This window comes from Polypterus senegalus, chromosome 3 (genome assembly GCF_016835505.1).
Source record: "Polypterus senegalus isolate Bchr_013 chromosome 3, ASM1683550v1, whole genome shotgun sequence".
Taxonomy (NCBI): domain Eukaryota; kingdom Metazoa; phylum Chordata; class Cladistia; order Polypteriformes; family Polypteridae; genus Polypterus; species Polypterus senegalus.
In genome coordinates this window covers 51,274,876-51,291,635 of record NC_053156.1, presented here as the reverse complement: position 1 = coordinate 51,291,635, position 16,760 = coordinate 51,274,876, and the positions used below count along the sequence as shown (strand labels likewise).

Below are 16,760 nucleotides of genomic sequence, written 5' to 3'. Positions count from 1 at the left end.
CATCAGGTTTTAAATCCAAATGCTCTGATGCAAATATTAAAAAAAGTGCAGTGATTTGTGCCACCTCAAAACGTCAGAAAACGGGGTCTGAATCCTTATCTAGTTATTGTCTGAGTGGAGTTTTCATATTCTCCCTGTATCTGGGTGTTTTCTCTCAGATCACAAAGCCTTACACAGTAATTAAATTGGTTACTTTAAAATAAAACAGTCCCATATAAGTGAAAGCCTGAATATCTCTGGGGATGGACTTCTTTCTGCCTTGAACCTGATGCAGTCAAGACAGACTTCAGTCCCACATAATCCTGCATATAATTAGGTGGTAATGAGAGCAGATGGAAGAAAATATTAAATACCATAGGGACTTTATCACAATAAAATATTCACATCTCTTTTTTATAAAACTATAAAGATAGTAAGGACAAGATTTGAGCCTTTATATTCAGATACCATTCTCTTATTTGATTCCTCTCTTCCACCCATACAGAAACTGAATCTTGCTGTCATTTCATACCATCAATCTGCTTTTAGAGCATCTTTACACATGCAAGACTACATGTTTACTTTCTTTTAAATTTATTGTACAGTATATTGAATAGTAACATACGATTCTCAAATCTACTTAGTCCAAGTTAAGATCCCAACAGCATCAATACAAGCCAAAAAACAATCCTGGATGGGATGCTCTCAACAGAGCTTCCACTTATGTACACATCCAGACAACCCAGTTTAGATCTGCCAATTTATTGAACACGTGGTATAAGGAAGGTGGCAGCAAAACCAAAGTTCCCAGAGAAAACCCCATACCAACAAAGGAAGAATAAATTAATTCTAATGGGACATGTTCCTAGCTAGTTTTTGAACCTAGGATTCTCTTTTATTTCCTGTTGCAGAGTAGACGTACTCCCACAGGAAGATTTCTGATGTCACTTCCTAAGAATTGTCACTAGCTCCGCCTCCTGCCCTTTTTTTAAAAAGAGTACTGATCAGAAGTCAGCTTCACAGTCCTATACAGTACATGGCAATAATACACCTTCAAGTTGGACTCAATCTGCCACTACATCAAAGTATCAAAAGCTGTCAAGGAGGTTAAATCTCAAATCACGAGCTAAAACCTTTGGGCTGAAAAACCATACCCAGCAATTGTGCTGCTTTCTTTTGTTTCTTTTTTTAATTTTCTTGGGACATTAAAAGGGGCATCCCTCAGGACCCGAAGTCTTTATGATCTCTCTTTGTCATTATTTTGACAAAAGAAGCTTTGCATAAGATCAACGCAAACTTGACAGTGACCTTGCCTTATGCTAAAGCTTTTCTATCTATCTGATTTCTAAATCAATGAGAACAAATAACCTGAAATGATCGAAGAACCTCCACTCAAAACATATGGAAGCTTTGTAAGAGATTGGTCTTATCATACATTCAGGTCATGTCATGACTTTACTGCTCAGAAAACAGGCTTCTATTAGAGACTGTACTTTAGGTCTTAGGGGTACACTTTCTTATTTTTAATTGTTTCCTCTAATACATGCTGTATGATTTTATTTCATATTTATTTAATATGGTTACATATTTAATTCTTTACATTACATTTACTTATTTGGCTGATGCCTTTATCCAAGGTGACTTACAAGATTTGAGATACAATTGATCACATTTCTTTTGCTTTTACCAGTTAAGAGCACAGGCAGGTCAAGTGACTTGCTCAGGGTCACATGCTGTCAGTAGCAGGAAATAAATTCACAACCTCAGGGTATGAAGTCCAACGCCTGAACCACTATGCCACACTGCCTTTACTTTCAATTATCATTGGTTTGCATAGTAATTGCACATCAAAGTGACAAACTTCTGTCTCACAGATCTAGTGTCATGGCTTCAAATTTATGCCACTCTGTTTTTATGTGGAGTTTACATATTTTCCTCATGACTCTGTGGGTTTTCCTCAATATAACTTGTTACCAGTTAAGCAACTGCTGAGGGTCCTACCCTTCTCTATTTCATATCCTCAGATGGAGGCCTCCCAAGACCTCCAAGAGAAGTGAATTTTGCACTTCGGTCCTGGGGAACATTACTTCATACCATTGTACACTGTAATACTATGTATTAATAATATGACAACAAAGCCACTTCACTTGACTTAACTTGACTTGAATAATCCAGCAGAGAAACAGAAATTCCTTTTAGCAAAGCTGACTAAGCATGCTCTTCTGACTCAGAGATCCTGGTTTCATAGCCGGCAGGATATAATACAGAGAGGGACAGGACACTGAGTAAGTCCTTGCCAGTGACATTTAGGGGCTTATTTGAGAATGCTCACAGAATGGTGAGGGACCAGCAAGGTTGAGAGACACAACCTGTCACAGTGTAATATGACATCCTCCCAGTTGTAGCAGAAGTCAAGAGGATTCCCTGTTCAACTGACGTAAGGGAAATTCTCTTTAGCAAAGTTAGAGGAGTATTTTCTTCCAGCTAAGATGCTTCATTGTGAGAGGATTTGACATGGAGAAGGCTGGGACACTAAGAAAGTGGTTGCTGGTGACAGTACTTCAGCTTTTCTCATTCTTCCTCAAAGACAAGCAGGTTAAGTAAACTGCCAGCTCTAAATTGATCCCAGTGAGTGAGTATGGATGTGTGGCCTCATGTGCCCTGTAACCAACTGCCACCTTGTCCAGGATTGCTTTCTGCCTTGAGGTCAATACTTCTAAGAATGCTTCCAGCCCTTTTTGACACTGAACTGGATTATGTGAGCTGAAGAATGTAAGTACAGTATGTCTGTTTCATATTTTGAGTCTGCTGTCTCATTCTACCTTCCACTGTATTGTCGCTCTGCAGCAGTGGAAGTAGAAAAAATACTTTAATTGTACTGTAAGGCACAGTGAAGTGAATGAAAGGCAATCTTCATGAAGGAGTATATAAAGTTGATGCCTGTATTCTGAAATGGCAAAATGAATAGAAATGATAACACTGCTCTTATAATACACTATTTCTCCAAGACATTGGGATACTTACATTTGAAAACACAATCATCTCTGTATTACTTGAAACTCCGCAAACACAGACGTCCTTTCTTTCCAGAAAGCTGTGTTTTTCTCAGAAGTGTTGATGTCTTGTTGGGTTTAACTTGCATTGGCAATAATAAATGCGTTGGAGATTTTTTAGTGCAGAAAAACACAGGTCTTTGAGGTCATGTAGTTATACTCACTAATTATGGTGCTAGAGTGAGGTAGCAATTGCATGCAAGTAAGAATTTTACTGCACTCAGTATATGGAATAAGCCAATAAGTGAGTTCCAGGATTTTATTTTTTTTCCGTGTGTAAAGCACTTAACATCCTCCTGACAAAAATCCCTATGTAAAAGATTCTACTGACTGAAAATAAATTTGACTGAAACTCCAATGCACTGAATGATGGGGCACTACATACTGTATATCTATCTTAAGTTGGTGGTTAAAGGAGGACTGCATGTACAATTCACCAAGCTAGCTGAAAGAAGCTTGTATCTTAAATTGTTTATGAGAGGTGGGGTGCTGAAAGCCCGCAGGCAGATTTACTAACACATTAAATAAGTTCCCCTTTGGGGAATGCTTAAGTTCTTAAATAGTAGCTGTTAAATCCGCATAATGGATTTCAGTCCAGGAAGCCCTGCTATAAAGCTTTAAGCTCCAGAAACCTTTCTGCATAAGTAAATCTAACACCCCCAGCAACAACACCACGTCTAAAAGTAACTTGTCTGCCATAGGGTAGCTACTTTAAAAAGTGATGCCAGAAAAAGGTTATGGTACCTCCAAGCTGACCGAGGAATGTGTACTTAAAATTTCACATGCAACCTGACAAGGCAGAATTTAATGCGAAAAGCAATAAAATAATGCAAATTATAGAAGGTAGTGATGGCTTTGTCTACCTTACCGGTTATAATCTCGAACCACAAGCAGCACACTCTCCCGAAGGGTCCTTAGGTCATCTCTGCGATGGTAAATTGGCATCACAAAGTGTGGGACTTCAAAGTAAAGACGCTGCCAGTAGTGAATCTCATTAAACATTTTGAGGAGATCTCTGAAAAGAGACAAGCAGAAGGAAAAAACAAAGCAATGAGTGTTTAATTAAATGTGCAAAATTCCAACAACATCAACATAACTGAAGCTACTACACCAATGCATTGGCCCATCTCATGATCGCTCTTATTCTTACTGGTGAACAAGCACTTGAGGTACTTGAACTCCTACACTTGGGGCAGCTGCTTAGCCTTTACTTGTGAGCATTAGGACACTCTAATCCAGAGGTGCCAATTCTAATCCTCCAGTGTGCACCTGAGGTCACATTTTGAGCAGGGCAACAGGACAGCAACGTGTTCAATAAATTGGCAAACTCGCCCAAGCTTCAGCTGTGTGTCATGGTATTCCTGAACACAACTTGGTGGACCTGCATATCCACATTCTGGTGGAAGTGCACACTCACAATAGGCCATGTTGCTTAAGCAGGAGTGGAGTGGCATCATGTGTCAAGGGAACAGCTAGAAACCTTAGGAGCCTAGATGTTCAATAAATTGGGAGACTTGCCCAAGCTTCAACTGTGTGCCTCGGTATTCCTGAACACAACTTGGTGGACCTTCATACCCGCATTCTGGTGAAAGTGCACACTCACAATAGGCCACATTGCTTAAGCAGGAGTGGTGTCATTGGACAAAGCTTTATATTACCCACTTCGTCTACAATCCCCATCTCCAAATACTGTGCCAAAGGATGGCTGGTGACCAAATGATTGGGATTATAAAAACTAGCAGTCTATTCTGCTTAGTAAACTAGGGATTTTGGTAAGAGACTCAGATGTATAGTATTTATTATATTTAATTTACCGCATACCTGTAGAGCATAGAAAATGAGGATTGATTGCAGTTTATTTTGATATTTTATATTCGATTTTACTTTATATGCTTATATTTTATTCTTTGTGTTACTTGTGCCTTTGCTTATCTATACTGCTGTAACATAAGTCGTTTCCTTTGAGATTTATAAAGTATGCTGATACTGATTCTGAAATGAGGTTCCAATATGACTATTATGTTTCAGCCAGGGTTTATTCACTGGCTTATGTGTATTCGCTGTGTTATTGTTTCGGTTATTTATGAATTCTTTCTCATGTTTGTACATCACTTTTGTTGTGTTTATTTATATATCACTAGGTGTCCCCCGTGGCTCCGTCCTGCATAGAATTGAAACAGGATAATGAAAAGGGCTCTGCCCAGCTCCCCACTCCTGATGTCATTCTTTCTCTTCCCCTCAGCCTGCAGCCTCTGTCTCGGATTAACATGAATATATCGCTCCTGTAAGTGAACTATGATTCTTAGCACAATGAGAGAAATAGCAAAATCACCTGGAATATTCAAGCAAATAGAAAAAAACCCAATCTAAATCCGTTAAGTAGTTCTCTCGCTCGCTAGCTAAGCGGAGGTAAGGGACACACCCCGAGACATGTGCATGAGAGAGGAGGGCTTGGCCCGCTATATATCTCTCGGATTCGCAGAAATAAATCGGTACCGCAAGCGAACTATGATACATAGCGCAATGACAGAAGTCACAAAATCGACCGGAATGTTCAAACAAATTATAGAAAAATACCCAATCTAAATCCGTTAAGTAGTTCTCTTGTGAAAAGCAAACATACATACAGACAAACAGACAGACAGACATTGGATTTTACCTATATAGAGATGTATTATTTGAATTCCATATCTTTAAATGTGTAGTAATTTGTTATGTCTTGTTGATTGAACCCCTGGTCACGGGCTGCCTTGACATTACTGCTGCTGGGTTTACCTCTGCATTCATACTGAGGTGAGAAGGACAAATTCAACAGCAGTTTATTGATTATCTAATGCTGTTCCTTGTAGGCATTGATTTTGTGGCTTCTTGCATTTTTGCTTCTGTTCCTGGATTTGAATTATGGATTAAGATTTGTTGCTGTGGGTCGCCTTACTGTATTTGCCGTATTTTTGCCATTTTACTACATGAATAAATTCTTCTTTTATAAAGATTCTTTCCGGACTTCTTTCTCAAGGCAGAGTTTTTGTTATGGTTTTCTTTTTCCTTGTGAGGCATTTTGATATACTGTATTTTGGAACATTTGAACTTTAAAACATTTTAGAACATTTTTGAAGCCCAGGCAGGCTTTTGTTAGGAGGTCAGGTTGCCTAAAGTGAAACCTATTCTAGGCAGGGCCATCTTAACAGCATTATAGGCCCCTGGGAAAAGCAATGCAAAGGGGACCCTACCTACACAACCACTAAGCAAGTCAACACATACAAAGATTAGCATGAGACCCCTATGCTTGTGAGGCCCCTGTGCAACTGCTCCGGTATGCCCATGCATTAAGATGGCCCTGATTCTAGGCAGTCTCAGGCAGGCCCTGGCCTGGTTTTATGGGTCTTTTAGAGGCTTCATGCCATTTTTCTATTTTGCATGTTTCTGGTAAAGAGAAGCCAGTTGAGGTGGTGAGGGAATGTAGATAATAAGCTCCCCGGTTAGGTGTGCTAAGCACAACATAATGGGAAAAGATCCAGCAGTTAACTGAAGGACAGGCAAGAGGTTTTACATCTGTCGCCTGGCCAGGGGGGGGGTCTGGAAATCTTCCGGGAGGACCTGGGAACTGCTCCTAAAAATAAGATGGTCTGGATTGTCCATCTCAACATATAGTGACTGCCTATTAATTGTACATTTTGGATAACTTTGTAATAATAATTGTAAAATGTAACAGTCACAAAACAATTCTTAAACAACATTACAACAATTTACTAAATATTTTGTTCATGAATTTACTGAATCAAATTACTCAAATGCAGTCTCAGAGAAACCCAAGCCTGTTTTGGAAGTACTGCATGTGAATGATTTAATTATAACAAACACAGTACAATTAATACAGGAGATACTGATGTCATATTTTGGACTCAGATCTACAAAACAGTATGCAACAATCTAAATGTCCTTATAAAAAGGAGGTATTTTGAGTTTGTAGTGATTTAAAAAAAAATGAAGGATTTTATTGTATGATTAAAATTAAAATCATCTGTTAGAGGCAGCTGGGACACATGAACAGAATGGGAAAAGAAATAGTTTTGCACTCCATATGTTTAAGCTAATGTTAAATACACATTGTAACGGATGGCCGACCAGGTTGGTGGGTTTTGTGTTTTCGCAAAATCCCTGTAAAGTGGATAAACAGGGAGAGAATGGCCATCAGAACAGCATACTTACCCAAGCTGCCAGATGGCAAAGTCCTGGAGCTTGAGCACCCATGTGCACACCAGAAGGGTAACCTGGGTATTGTAGCCCTGAAGTACAACTCTGCTGGACACCATGCATGCTGCTCAGAATAAGAGTCCCTATTTGGAGTGGAGTCTGTCTGACCCGGAGGCACTTCCACAGTGAGTGGTCACGGTTCTAGTGGTCATGTGCTCCAGATAAAAGGAGACACCTCCTTTCACTAAGGGCTTCATTCAGAGCTGGTGGACATGCCTGAGGAACTGTGGAGTGGAGTGGAGTGGAGTGGAAAAGACTGAAGCAAAAGGAAGATGCAAGGAAATGAAGATTAATAAAAAAGAAAGAGTTTATGGTGTTTGTGTAGACCTAATTGCAAGAGAAAGCCTGTGGCATGTATTTGTGGAAAAATAAAGTGTCTGTGGGGTTTGGGGCATAGGTGCACCCCCTGGTGGCCACAACACATCTTTAGCATTTCAGTTGGATTAATTCTTTTTATAGATTGTCTCACATCAGAAAATGAGTCTGCCATGCTTGAAAACTAATTGGAGTTTTTTTTTCTTCAAATTGTTACAGCATGATCCTTGTCAGACATTACCTTCTAAGCCTTGGAGTAATGTCTGTCTCCCAGTTTATAAACCATGAATAAAAATCAATGTACCTAAAAGGCAGGCTTTTCCATGGCTTATGTTGAGAACTTCCCACCTATTATATAGTGACCCTTAACAAACCTTCTATCTTCAGAAAAATAAATAACAAATATATTATTTACCTGTCAACATAAGATAAATCCAATGAGTTGTGAAATATAAGTTGCTCAAGATGTCATTTACAGCAACTCGCTCTGTCTGAAGTAAATCTAACAATCAGTAATTAAATTGTCCTAAAGCCTAAGCTACACTCTTTAGTTTTTCAAATTTTAGTTGAAAACTTCCATTTAATTTATCTTACTAATCTAACATTTCAGTTAAACAAAAGTTGCATGACAATTCAGCAGAAAAAAATACCAGAGAAGGAAAGAATAAGTACTGAGTAAAATGAAATGAAAAATGTACATTTAAAATATGCATTATAGTGGTTTTAAAACAATAATACAATTGAGTATTGCAATATTATGTTTTGTGATACTGTATTGATTGTCAAAAACATTGCATCCATTTTTAATTATTAGTTTTCATGCAAAGATTCAAGGCTCTCGTCTCAAGGTGTTTAAACCCCTGAACGCTAGATAGCAGTGTTGTAATTTATTTTCAGCTAATGTAACATAAACTGAGACAGGAAGTAGGATAAGGGCAGACCACTGCTGTACTGTATGTAGGCTTTCAATACACATGCGTGCGCAGATCGGGTAGTGACAAACCTAGCTGACTAGTCATGTCACCACCAATGGTTGAATCCAGAGGAGTCAGACATGCTCCTGCAGCATACAGTGTGGGCTCATTTTGTCTTCCACAATAAAGAAGGCACTAAGGAGATTGACAAGAGCCATGCTGTCCGCAAAATTTATAGGAGTAGCAAAAAGCAAACATTAAACAAGTGGATCCGTCTCAACACACTTTGAAACAAATTCACTCACTGAAGTTAGCACTGAACTCAACTCGTGCAACCAAAATAACTTAGTCAATACTCTATTTCATTTGTAAAGATATGCACCCTCTCAGTGAAGTAGAGAATGAAGGCGTAGGTATCCAGAGTAGCAAAGTGTTTACTGTGCATTCCTGGCACAAGCATCTCTGAGGAGAGAGTTTTCTCCACTGAAGGAGACATCATTACCACACAGAGAAATGTCCTGAAAGCTCAACGTGTTGATCAGCTCATCTTCCTTGACATTAAAAAATAATCACTGACATACAAAAAATCTGTAATAACATGTAATCCAAGTTAAGGATCTGAGAATGTTCACCATCTGTATATATTTTTTGGTTTACATTTGTTTAATATTTTCTTTAGGAATTCTGCAAGTGTATTTAATTTTCATTGATAAAGACAGATGTAATTCCTTTGATCAAAATGCAGAAGTAATAGGGTTGCAATGTTGGATGTTACTGGGACTATGCATTTTCTTTAATTAACTATTTGAGATTGAGAAAATAAAAACTGGTAAACACACAACAAAAAACGTGAACCTTTAAAGCAGATTTTAATATACATATAGTGTCTATATATATTGTATACACGTGCACATGGGAGACGGTTTAGGAGCTCGAATATAAATGTTTCTCAGCTGACCCAGGGGTTCATGCTGTCCTCAGATGCTTTTTCCTTTTTTCCCATTGCAGACCATCAGAAGAACCCAACTCCCAATTACATCATGTCTGCCTCTTGAGACAGTGCACCTTGATGATGTCACTTCCAGACCCAATCCCACAAGATCCTTCCTCTTCCTGTTTCTGACTTATAAATTTGCCATCTTAACTCACGTATTCAGTTCCATATTGATCTCAACTGCATAAAGATCTTTGTTTTTCTGAACAATTTTTCAACTATAAGGGGAAGATTCCCTATCCCCTTATGCCTGTTTTTGAGTCTTTTTACAATATGTAACTGTCTTTTTATGATTTTTTTTATTTTCTTAATTTGTTTACCTAATGAATCCTGAAATCACTTTTATTTTTTACTCATGCAGATAAATGGTAATTCTTTTGTTCATATTGCAGTGCTATTGACGCTGGATGTTACAGTTTACATGTTTTCTTTAATTAACTAGTTGAGAAATACTGTGGCATACTGTGAACATTTAAAGAAAGGATCTAAAAGCACAATCACTTTTATTTTTTTTACTGATATAGGCACATGTTAATTCCTTCACACCGACTGCACAAAAAGTAGTGCTATGATGTTTGAAATTACAAGAACTGTGATAAATGCAGTTGCAGAAAATCCACCTGCTCTGATTGCATAAAAAAGTATTTTTTTTCACTTGGATTTTATGCATATGGTGGTGTGTTCTATATACTTTGACCTTTTTTCCTAAAATTAGTTTAGCAAAAGTTGCAATATATTGCCTTGTTTACAGTATCTCAATATATTTTAATGTACTGAATCATAATCTCTGTATTATGATACGGATCATATTGCGAGATTCTTGCCAATACACAGCCCTAATGTGTTATAGATGCTGTCTGGCCATTTGGCAACACTAAGGTGCCCAGAAGGTTTGTGTGTTTATGTGGGTACTGTTTTCTTGCCACAACTTCGTCAAGGTCTAAGGCTATGTCCACACTACTATGTTTTTATTTAAAAATGCAGACATTACTGTCTGTTTTTGCCATTTCTCCATGCCACCCTGAAATTTTTAACTACTGAAAATGGAGACTTTAGAAAATGCTCTCCAGAGCCTTATTCTTATGAAAACGCCAGCTCAGTGTTGTAACGTGGACAGGTAAAAACACAGACTTTTGAAACTGCCAACTCTAGTAGCACCTATTACAAAGTCCTTCCCTGATTGTATTCTCCTCATTATAACATCTAATTCTCTGACTGGTGACCCTTCACGTAATAAAACCATATTCCAACATAGCGGACACAAAAGAATTTCTTTCCATGGCGCTTGTTGTGTTGCTTACCTGTATGCATCTCAGTTGTGTTTTGTACAGTTTGAATGCTGCATACATGCTTAAAAGGCAAATAGTTTACTGGTTGCTACAGTTTTATGATAAATCAGTTGGCCAGCAGCATTGCCATCCTGTCAAGGATTTTTTTTTGTTGATGTGTGCATGCACAGTGTAAACAAATGCCTACGTCACACACATTTTTGGCCACAAACAGTATGAAACACTAATGCAGATGGAGATTGTTTTTGTTTAAAGAACACACATTTTAAAATGTGTGCACATAGCCTAAAGTCCTCTGAAAGATGCGTTAAGGCCTTATGCCTAGATATCCATTCTGCCCTTTATGGATCCAACAACCTGGTACCACACCTTTACAAGGACGAAACTGCTGCTATCATTAAGATGCCAAGAGGACTACAGATTTCTTGGCAGCTCTCCATACTCTTCCTCTGACAACATATGTAGAAGATCATCAATGACACCTATTGTGTCACCTGCCACTAGCATCATGGGAAGACAGTGCACACTTTGATTCACACCAAACATCCTCTCCTTTCTGCACTAGTGCCTCTTTTGAAGCAATATGCCTAACTGGGTATTCCATCTCATAGTGGCCCCTGCCATCCCACACTGTAATAGAAAGGTCATCTTGTTTCATGAGGTTGGTACAGTACACTCTATCTCCCTGTCTCTAGGAGAATTCTTGACTGGATCTTTCTCCATATGGACTGAATGGTGTATGCAGGCCTTATAACCCTTTATACCCAGATTCTAGTCAGCTTCTTCGACCCTGTTGGTAATTAGATAGTTGAACTCTTAACTTATTGTGGGCACAGCATGAAACACTGATCACTATCCTATTATTTCCTAATTGTATGCCAGAGAATAAAACAGTAACTTTTTTCTTTTCTCCTTTTTCATTTTTACTTCATCTCCATATTTATATAAATGGGAAAAAAATCAAATGCCATGCTTAAACTCACAAATACATACACAAACACAAAAAAATTGTAATGCATTTAAAATTGCAAAATTGATTTGATTTTTCAGTTTGCTTCATGTACCAGTCTGAGGAATTTATTGCCAAGCACCCTGCATTTCCATATCAGTCCAGAAGATGGTGCTTAATAACCTTTATTGATAAACACATATATACATGCATACATGTACATACATACACGCATGCATGAGTCCAGGTCAAGCCAATCCTCAGCATCAGATCAGCGTGGCCATTATTTTGATACCAGCACAGTACTCCCTTGAGAATTTTTTTTGTGTCAATGCACCTCTATAACTTCAAGATGCCTAAAAAATCCAATTCTCTTAGGCAGCTCTTTTCAACTACCCAAATTTGTAAAACTGTAAAATGGCCCAGCCTCAACTGTTCTCAGAAACATTCTTGTGCCTTTAAGCAGACAGCAGGAATTATGGTTACCTGCAGCCGGACCTCCACTGTATATACCTTGGATTCAGGGAGACATCCTGGTCCCTCACTTTGACAAGGGGCAACCTGTTTGCTATTGCCCAGCAGCCAGAGAGTCTTACTATTTCTTGTCAGTTGTCCATGTCTGCTTTCTTACCCTGCATAAAGTGTCAGGTATCCCTGATGTCAGCGGGGTCGCCAGCCCCCTAGCATTATTCAGTAACATTACAGGTCTCTATTGAGGCTATAAATCCTCATTTTTCTGCATTGTTGTCTCTTCCGCAACACCATGTCTGACTGACACTTACATTTATTACTGTCCTCCAGCTTTTCCACTCAGGCATATGCAGGACTTCTCATTTTTCAAATGTGGTACTGTATATATGCTTTCCTCTCTAGCTTGGGTCTTTCTTTTGTGCTGAACCATGCTGGAGGTCTCCTTCTCTCTCACACCCCTCTCATTCTACAAATCACATAGAAGGGAACAACCAATTCCTTTCTAAAAACATTTATTTATTCAATAATTAACAGCCATCAACTAAATGGTGGCAAGGAATGTGCTTTGTGTTGTATCTCCTTAAAATAATTAAGTTAAGAGTGTACATTTTGTGAAAAATTAATTTTGCTCTCTATGGTAAGAAATGTACATATTCATCAGTTGTATTTTTTGCATCCAGCAGAATTCTTTTGAATAAAAAACAAATCACATACATTTGTGGAAACTCATGGGAATATTAAACAAAATATCAAATCTTTAGTTTAAGTAAAAAAACCTGACAACTACTTAAAATGTATCAGGATGAGGTACTGGGGAAAATGTAACTATGAGCTAATTAAACAACAATGAATGGGCTCTCCTGGGTTCGCTTCCCGGGTCCTCCCTGCGTGGAGTTTGCATGTTCTCCCCGTGTCTGCGTGGGTTTCCTCCGTGTGCTCCAGTTTCCTCCCACAATCCAAAGACATGCAGGTTAGGTGGACTGGCGATTCTAAATTGGCCCTAGTGTGTGCTTGGTGTGTGGGTGTGTTTGTGTGTGTCCTGCGGTGGGTTGGTACCCTGCCCAGGATTGGTTCCGGCCTTGTGCCCTGTGTTGGCTAGGATTGGCTCCAGCAGACCCCCGTGACCCTGTGTTTGGATTCAGCGGGTTGGAAAATGGATGGATGAATGGGCTCTCATTGGTCAAACATTTCAAGTTCGTATGCTCCTATTAATTCTTTTCACAATTATTAATAACAAAATGCTAACAGCTTTTTAAGACACAACAAAATGGAACTTAGTATAAATAAACAAACATAATTATTTAAACACATTGTTACTCTTCATTCTTTAGAAAGAGTCTTCTACAAAAGGTTATATTATTTTGATGTCTATGCAGAATTCTGATATGATTTTCAATATGAAAGACACTGTGTAAAATAATGAGAGTCTCTGCACAGTGCTCTTTGATATTTGCTCACTAGGAAAGGCGTTATGCAAAATTAAACACTAATAATAACAATATTGCTCTTCATTTCTTTCTACCTTGCCTTTCATGGAACTCACCTGTTATTTTTTTCTTGACATAGCAATTAACAATAGTGAGCATTAGGAAACGGACTATATAAAATAAGTAGATGTCTCGCCTGGCTTCACACAAGACATGTCCTAAAAAAACGGGCCTCACTTATCATGCTGTTGGTTAATTGGATGTATCAGAAGTATTATGTAAATAACTAAGTACTGTTCTGTATATGATATTTGTTATTTTTTTCTTTACCAGGGGCTAATATTATTAGTTCACTGGAGGTCGTTATCCTTGAATATGCTGCATACAATTGCCTATGACTAAACCAACCCTGTTGCTGATCAAGTCCTGCTATTCCTTGTGACTGACTTTGGCTTCTGTTAATGATCAATGTGAAACATCATTTTACAGAAACTGTTTTGAATTGAAACAGGTAATGTTGAATAACTGGAAATTTGAATTCTTAATGTCTACCGGGCTTGCACCTTGTTCTTGCTGGTATTGGTTCTAGCTCTACTACTACTACAACTACTACTACAACTACTACTACTACTACTACTTCTTCTTCTTCTTCTTGCTCCCGTTAGGGGTTGCCACAGTGGATCATCATGTTCCATATTTTTCTGTCCTTACACCCATCACCAGCATGTCCTCTCTCACCACATCCATAAACCTTCTCAGGCCGCCTTCTTTTCCTCTTCCCTGGCAGCTCTATCCTTAGCATCATTCTCCCAATATACCCAGCATCTCTCCTCTGCACATGTCCAAACCAAATGCAATCTCGCTTCTCTGACTTTGTCTCCCAAGCGTCCAACTTGAGCTGACCCTCTAATGTCCTCATTTCTAATCCTATCCATCCTTGTCACACCCAATGCAAATCTTAGCATCTTTAACTCTGCTACCTCCAGCTGTGTATCTTGCTTTCTGGTCAGTGCTACCATCTCCAGCCCATATAACATAGCTGGTCTCACTACCATCTTGTAGACCTTCCTTTTCACCCTTACTAATCCCCATCTGTCACAAATTACTTCTGACACTATTCTCCACCCTTTCCACCCTGCATGCATTTTTTTTTACCTCTCTTCCACATTCCCCATTACTTTGTACTGTACTATACTACAACACTGTTCAGCATAAAGCAGGGCTAGAAAATGGATTATTCCTATTATTACAGGTTAACAGGTTTCATTTGTTTACATCATTCACTCAAGCATTACTTTGCGTCAGTTCAATTTTTTTTGCCATAAGCATAGACAATGAAGTTGTAAAGTTCAATGATGTTTTACTTATTACTTATGACAAAATGCAATGGCATTTATAGGCTGCACATTTAGGCAGCCTGTGCAATGAATTAAATGTTTGAAACGCTTTTATTATATACTAAAATGCATACACGGCATACTGAAATCCATCACACCACACCTCCTTGAGCCAGCAGGTCAGGAATTGGATTAAGTAGTTTGGAGAACAGAATTGTAAAAATGTACATGTAAAAAAAGCAATGGATAATAAATCTATATTTAAATTAACTTACCTGTAAAATACCAATGAACAGATTTTTCTGTGTTATTAGGAGAATAATATTTGTCATGAGATTTCCAGGACAACATCACACGACAGAGTGGGTCAGAGTAATGCTCTTGTCCTGATGCTGCTTGGCAGAAATTTTACAGCATAAAACACACAAATTCACAACCTTCTCGATATTTTTAACTGTTACAGATCTGTTACAGTCAAGTCAGTTAATGTTTGTATATAGTGTACAAGACAGAATATCAAAATACGTTGTATGTATTGTCGTGATCTGAGGAAAAAAACACTCCATTGACTATTTATTAATACAAAAAACAGTGTATATGTTTCAGTACACGGTGTACACATTTCAGTATTTGGCGTTTGTGCTGTGAAGATAGAATTAAGTCACAAAGCAAATATAGCAAAGAAATAATATTGTGAGCTCTATGTCCAGTCAGTGTCGGTGCTAGCATTGTTGTAGACATCATGCCCTTACATTGGAGTTTTGATTGCGAAGTTACACGTGTGCAAGACCATGATATGAACTTGACAGTGTTTTACAACTGGTGCACTGTGGAAATAACAGTGTAGTGACCCTGGGTCCAGACCTGAGAGAGACAAGGCTCCTCAAGTGGTTTGAGACCTGTCGAGGAGGACGGGACCACCTGGAAAACCCGACATTAAAGCAATTCTGCGATTGCTATTTGGCACACACAGCACTTAGAGTGCACTTTAGCAGCCAGGAGTCGTGTATGGAGTCCATCTGCCAGGGTGCGTGTTCATCAGCAACTCTCACACAGCTAAGCGGCGGTGGGCATAGGAGTACTCACTAAGTGCAGTGTCTGTGACCACCAATGTCCAAACTGATTTTATGACGTCTGGTAGTCAAGACCCTTTGGACAGCTTAGCATGTGTATGACATTTAATGTTTTTGTAGTTCATAGAATTGTGGTGTGTCTTGGGATTTTTTGGTTTACAAAAAGTATTTCATGACAGAAAAAAAGTTGGAAAATACTGCTGTACACCTTTGCTTCTGGCACGCAAAAAGTTCTCCGCAGAAGCTTAGCTATCTCACTTAAACACTGACACCGTGCATTACTCGGGTGGTTATGTTGCATTCTTTGCACAAATTAGCTAAGATACAGCAAATTGGAATGATGGGTAGGGATAATCATTATACTTCTATTTCGTAGAATTTTGTTATTATATTAGAGCAGTCAGCACTGCATGCTACCTGACACACCGGCAAATGAAATATTGAGGTACTAGAGACTTGATTTGTTTTTAATGCCGCTCAAATATAACTTCTTTTCCATTTAGGCGGTATGACAGAAACGTGAAATGAAAAAAAGAGCATCATTTTTATCTTTGAGACTTTTCTCTAGCATTGCACCAGGACTGCCTTAACTTTACCAGGCCTAATTATATATATATATATATATATATATATATATATATATATATATATATACTGTATATATATATAATGGTCCATGGTCTCATCATTTTTGTCAAATTTCTT

General features: G+C 38.4%; 1 protein-coding gene across 1 annotated transcript in view; it reads right to left on the bottom strand.

Annotated features, from left to right (window-relative positions):
• Window positions 1-16,760, bottom strand: part of dnah2 (dynein, axonemal, heavy chain 2) — a 521,611-nt gene that overhangs the window by 380,701 nt on the left and 124,150 nt on the right. Inside the window, exon 16 of the mRNA XM_039749646.1 lies at window positions 3,901-4,047. Within this exon, the coding sequence (XP_039605580.1) occupies window positions 3,901-4,047 (147 nt within the window). The remainder of the gene's footprint in view (window positions 1-3,900; window positions 4,048-16,760) is intronic.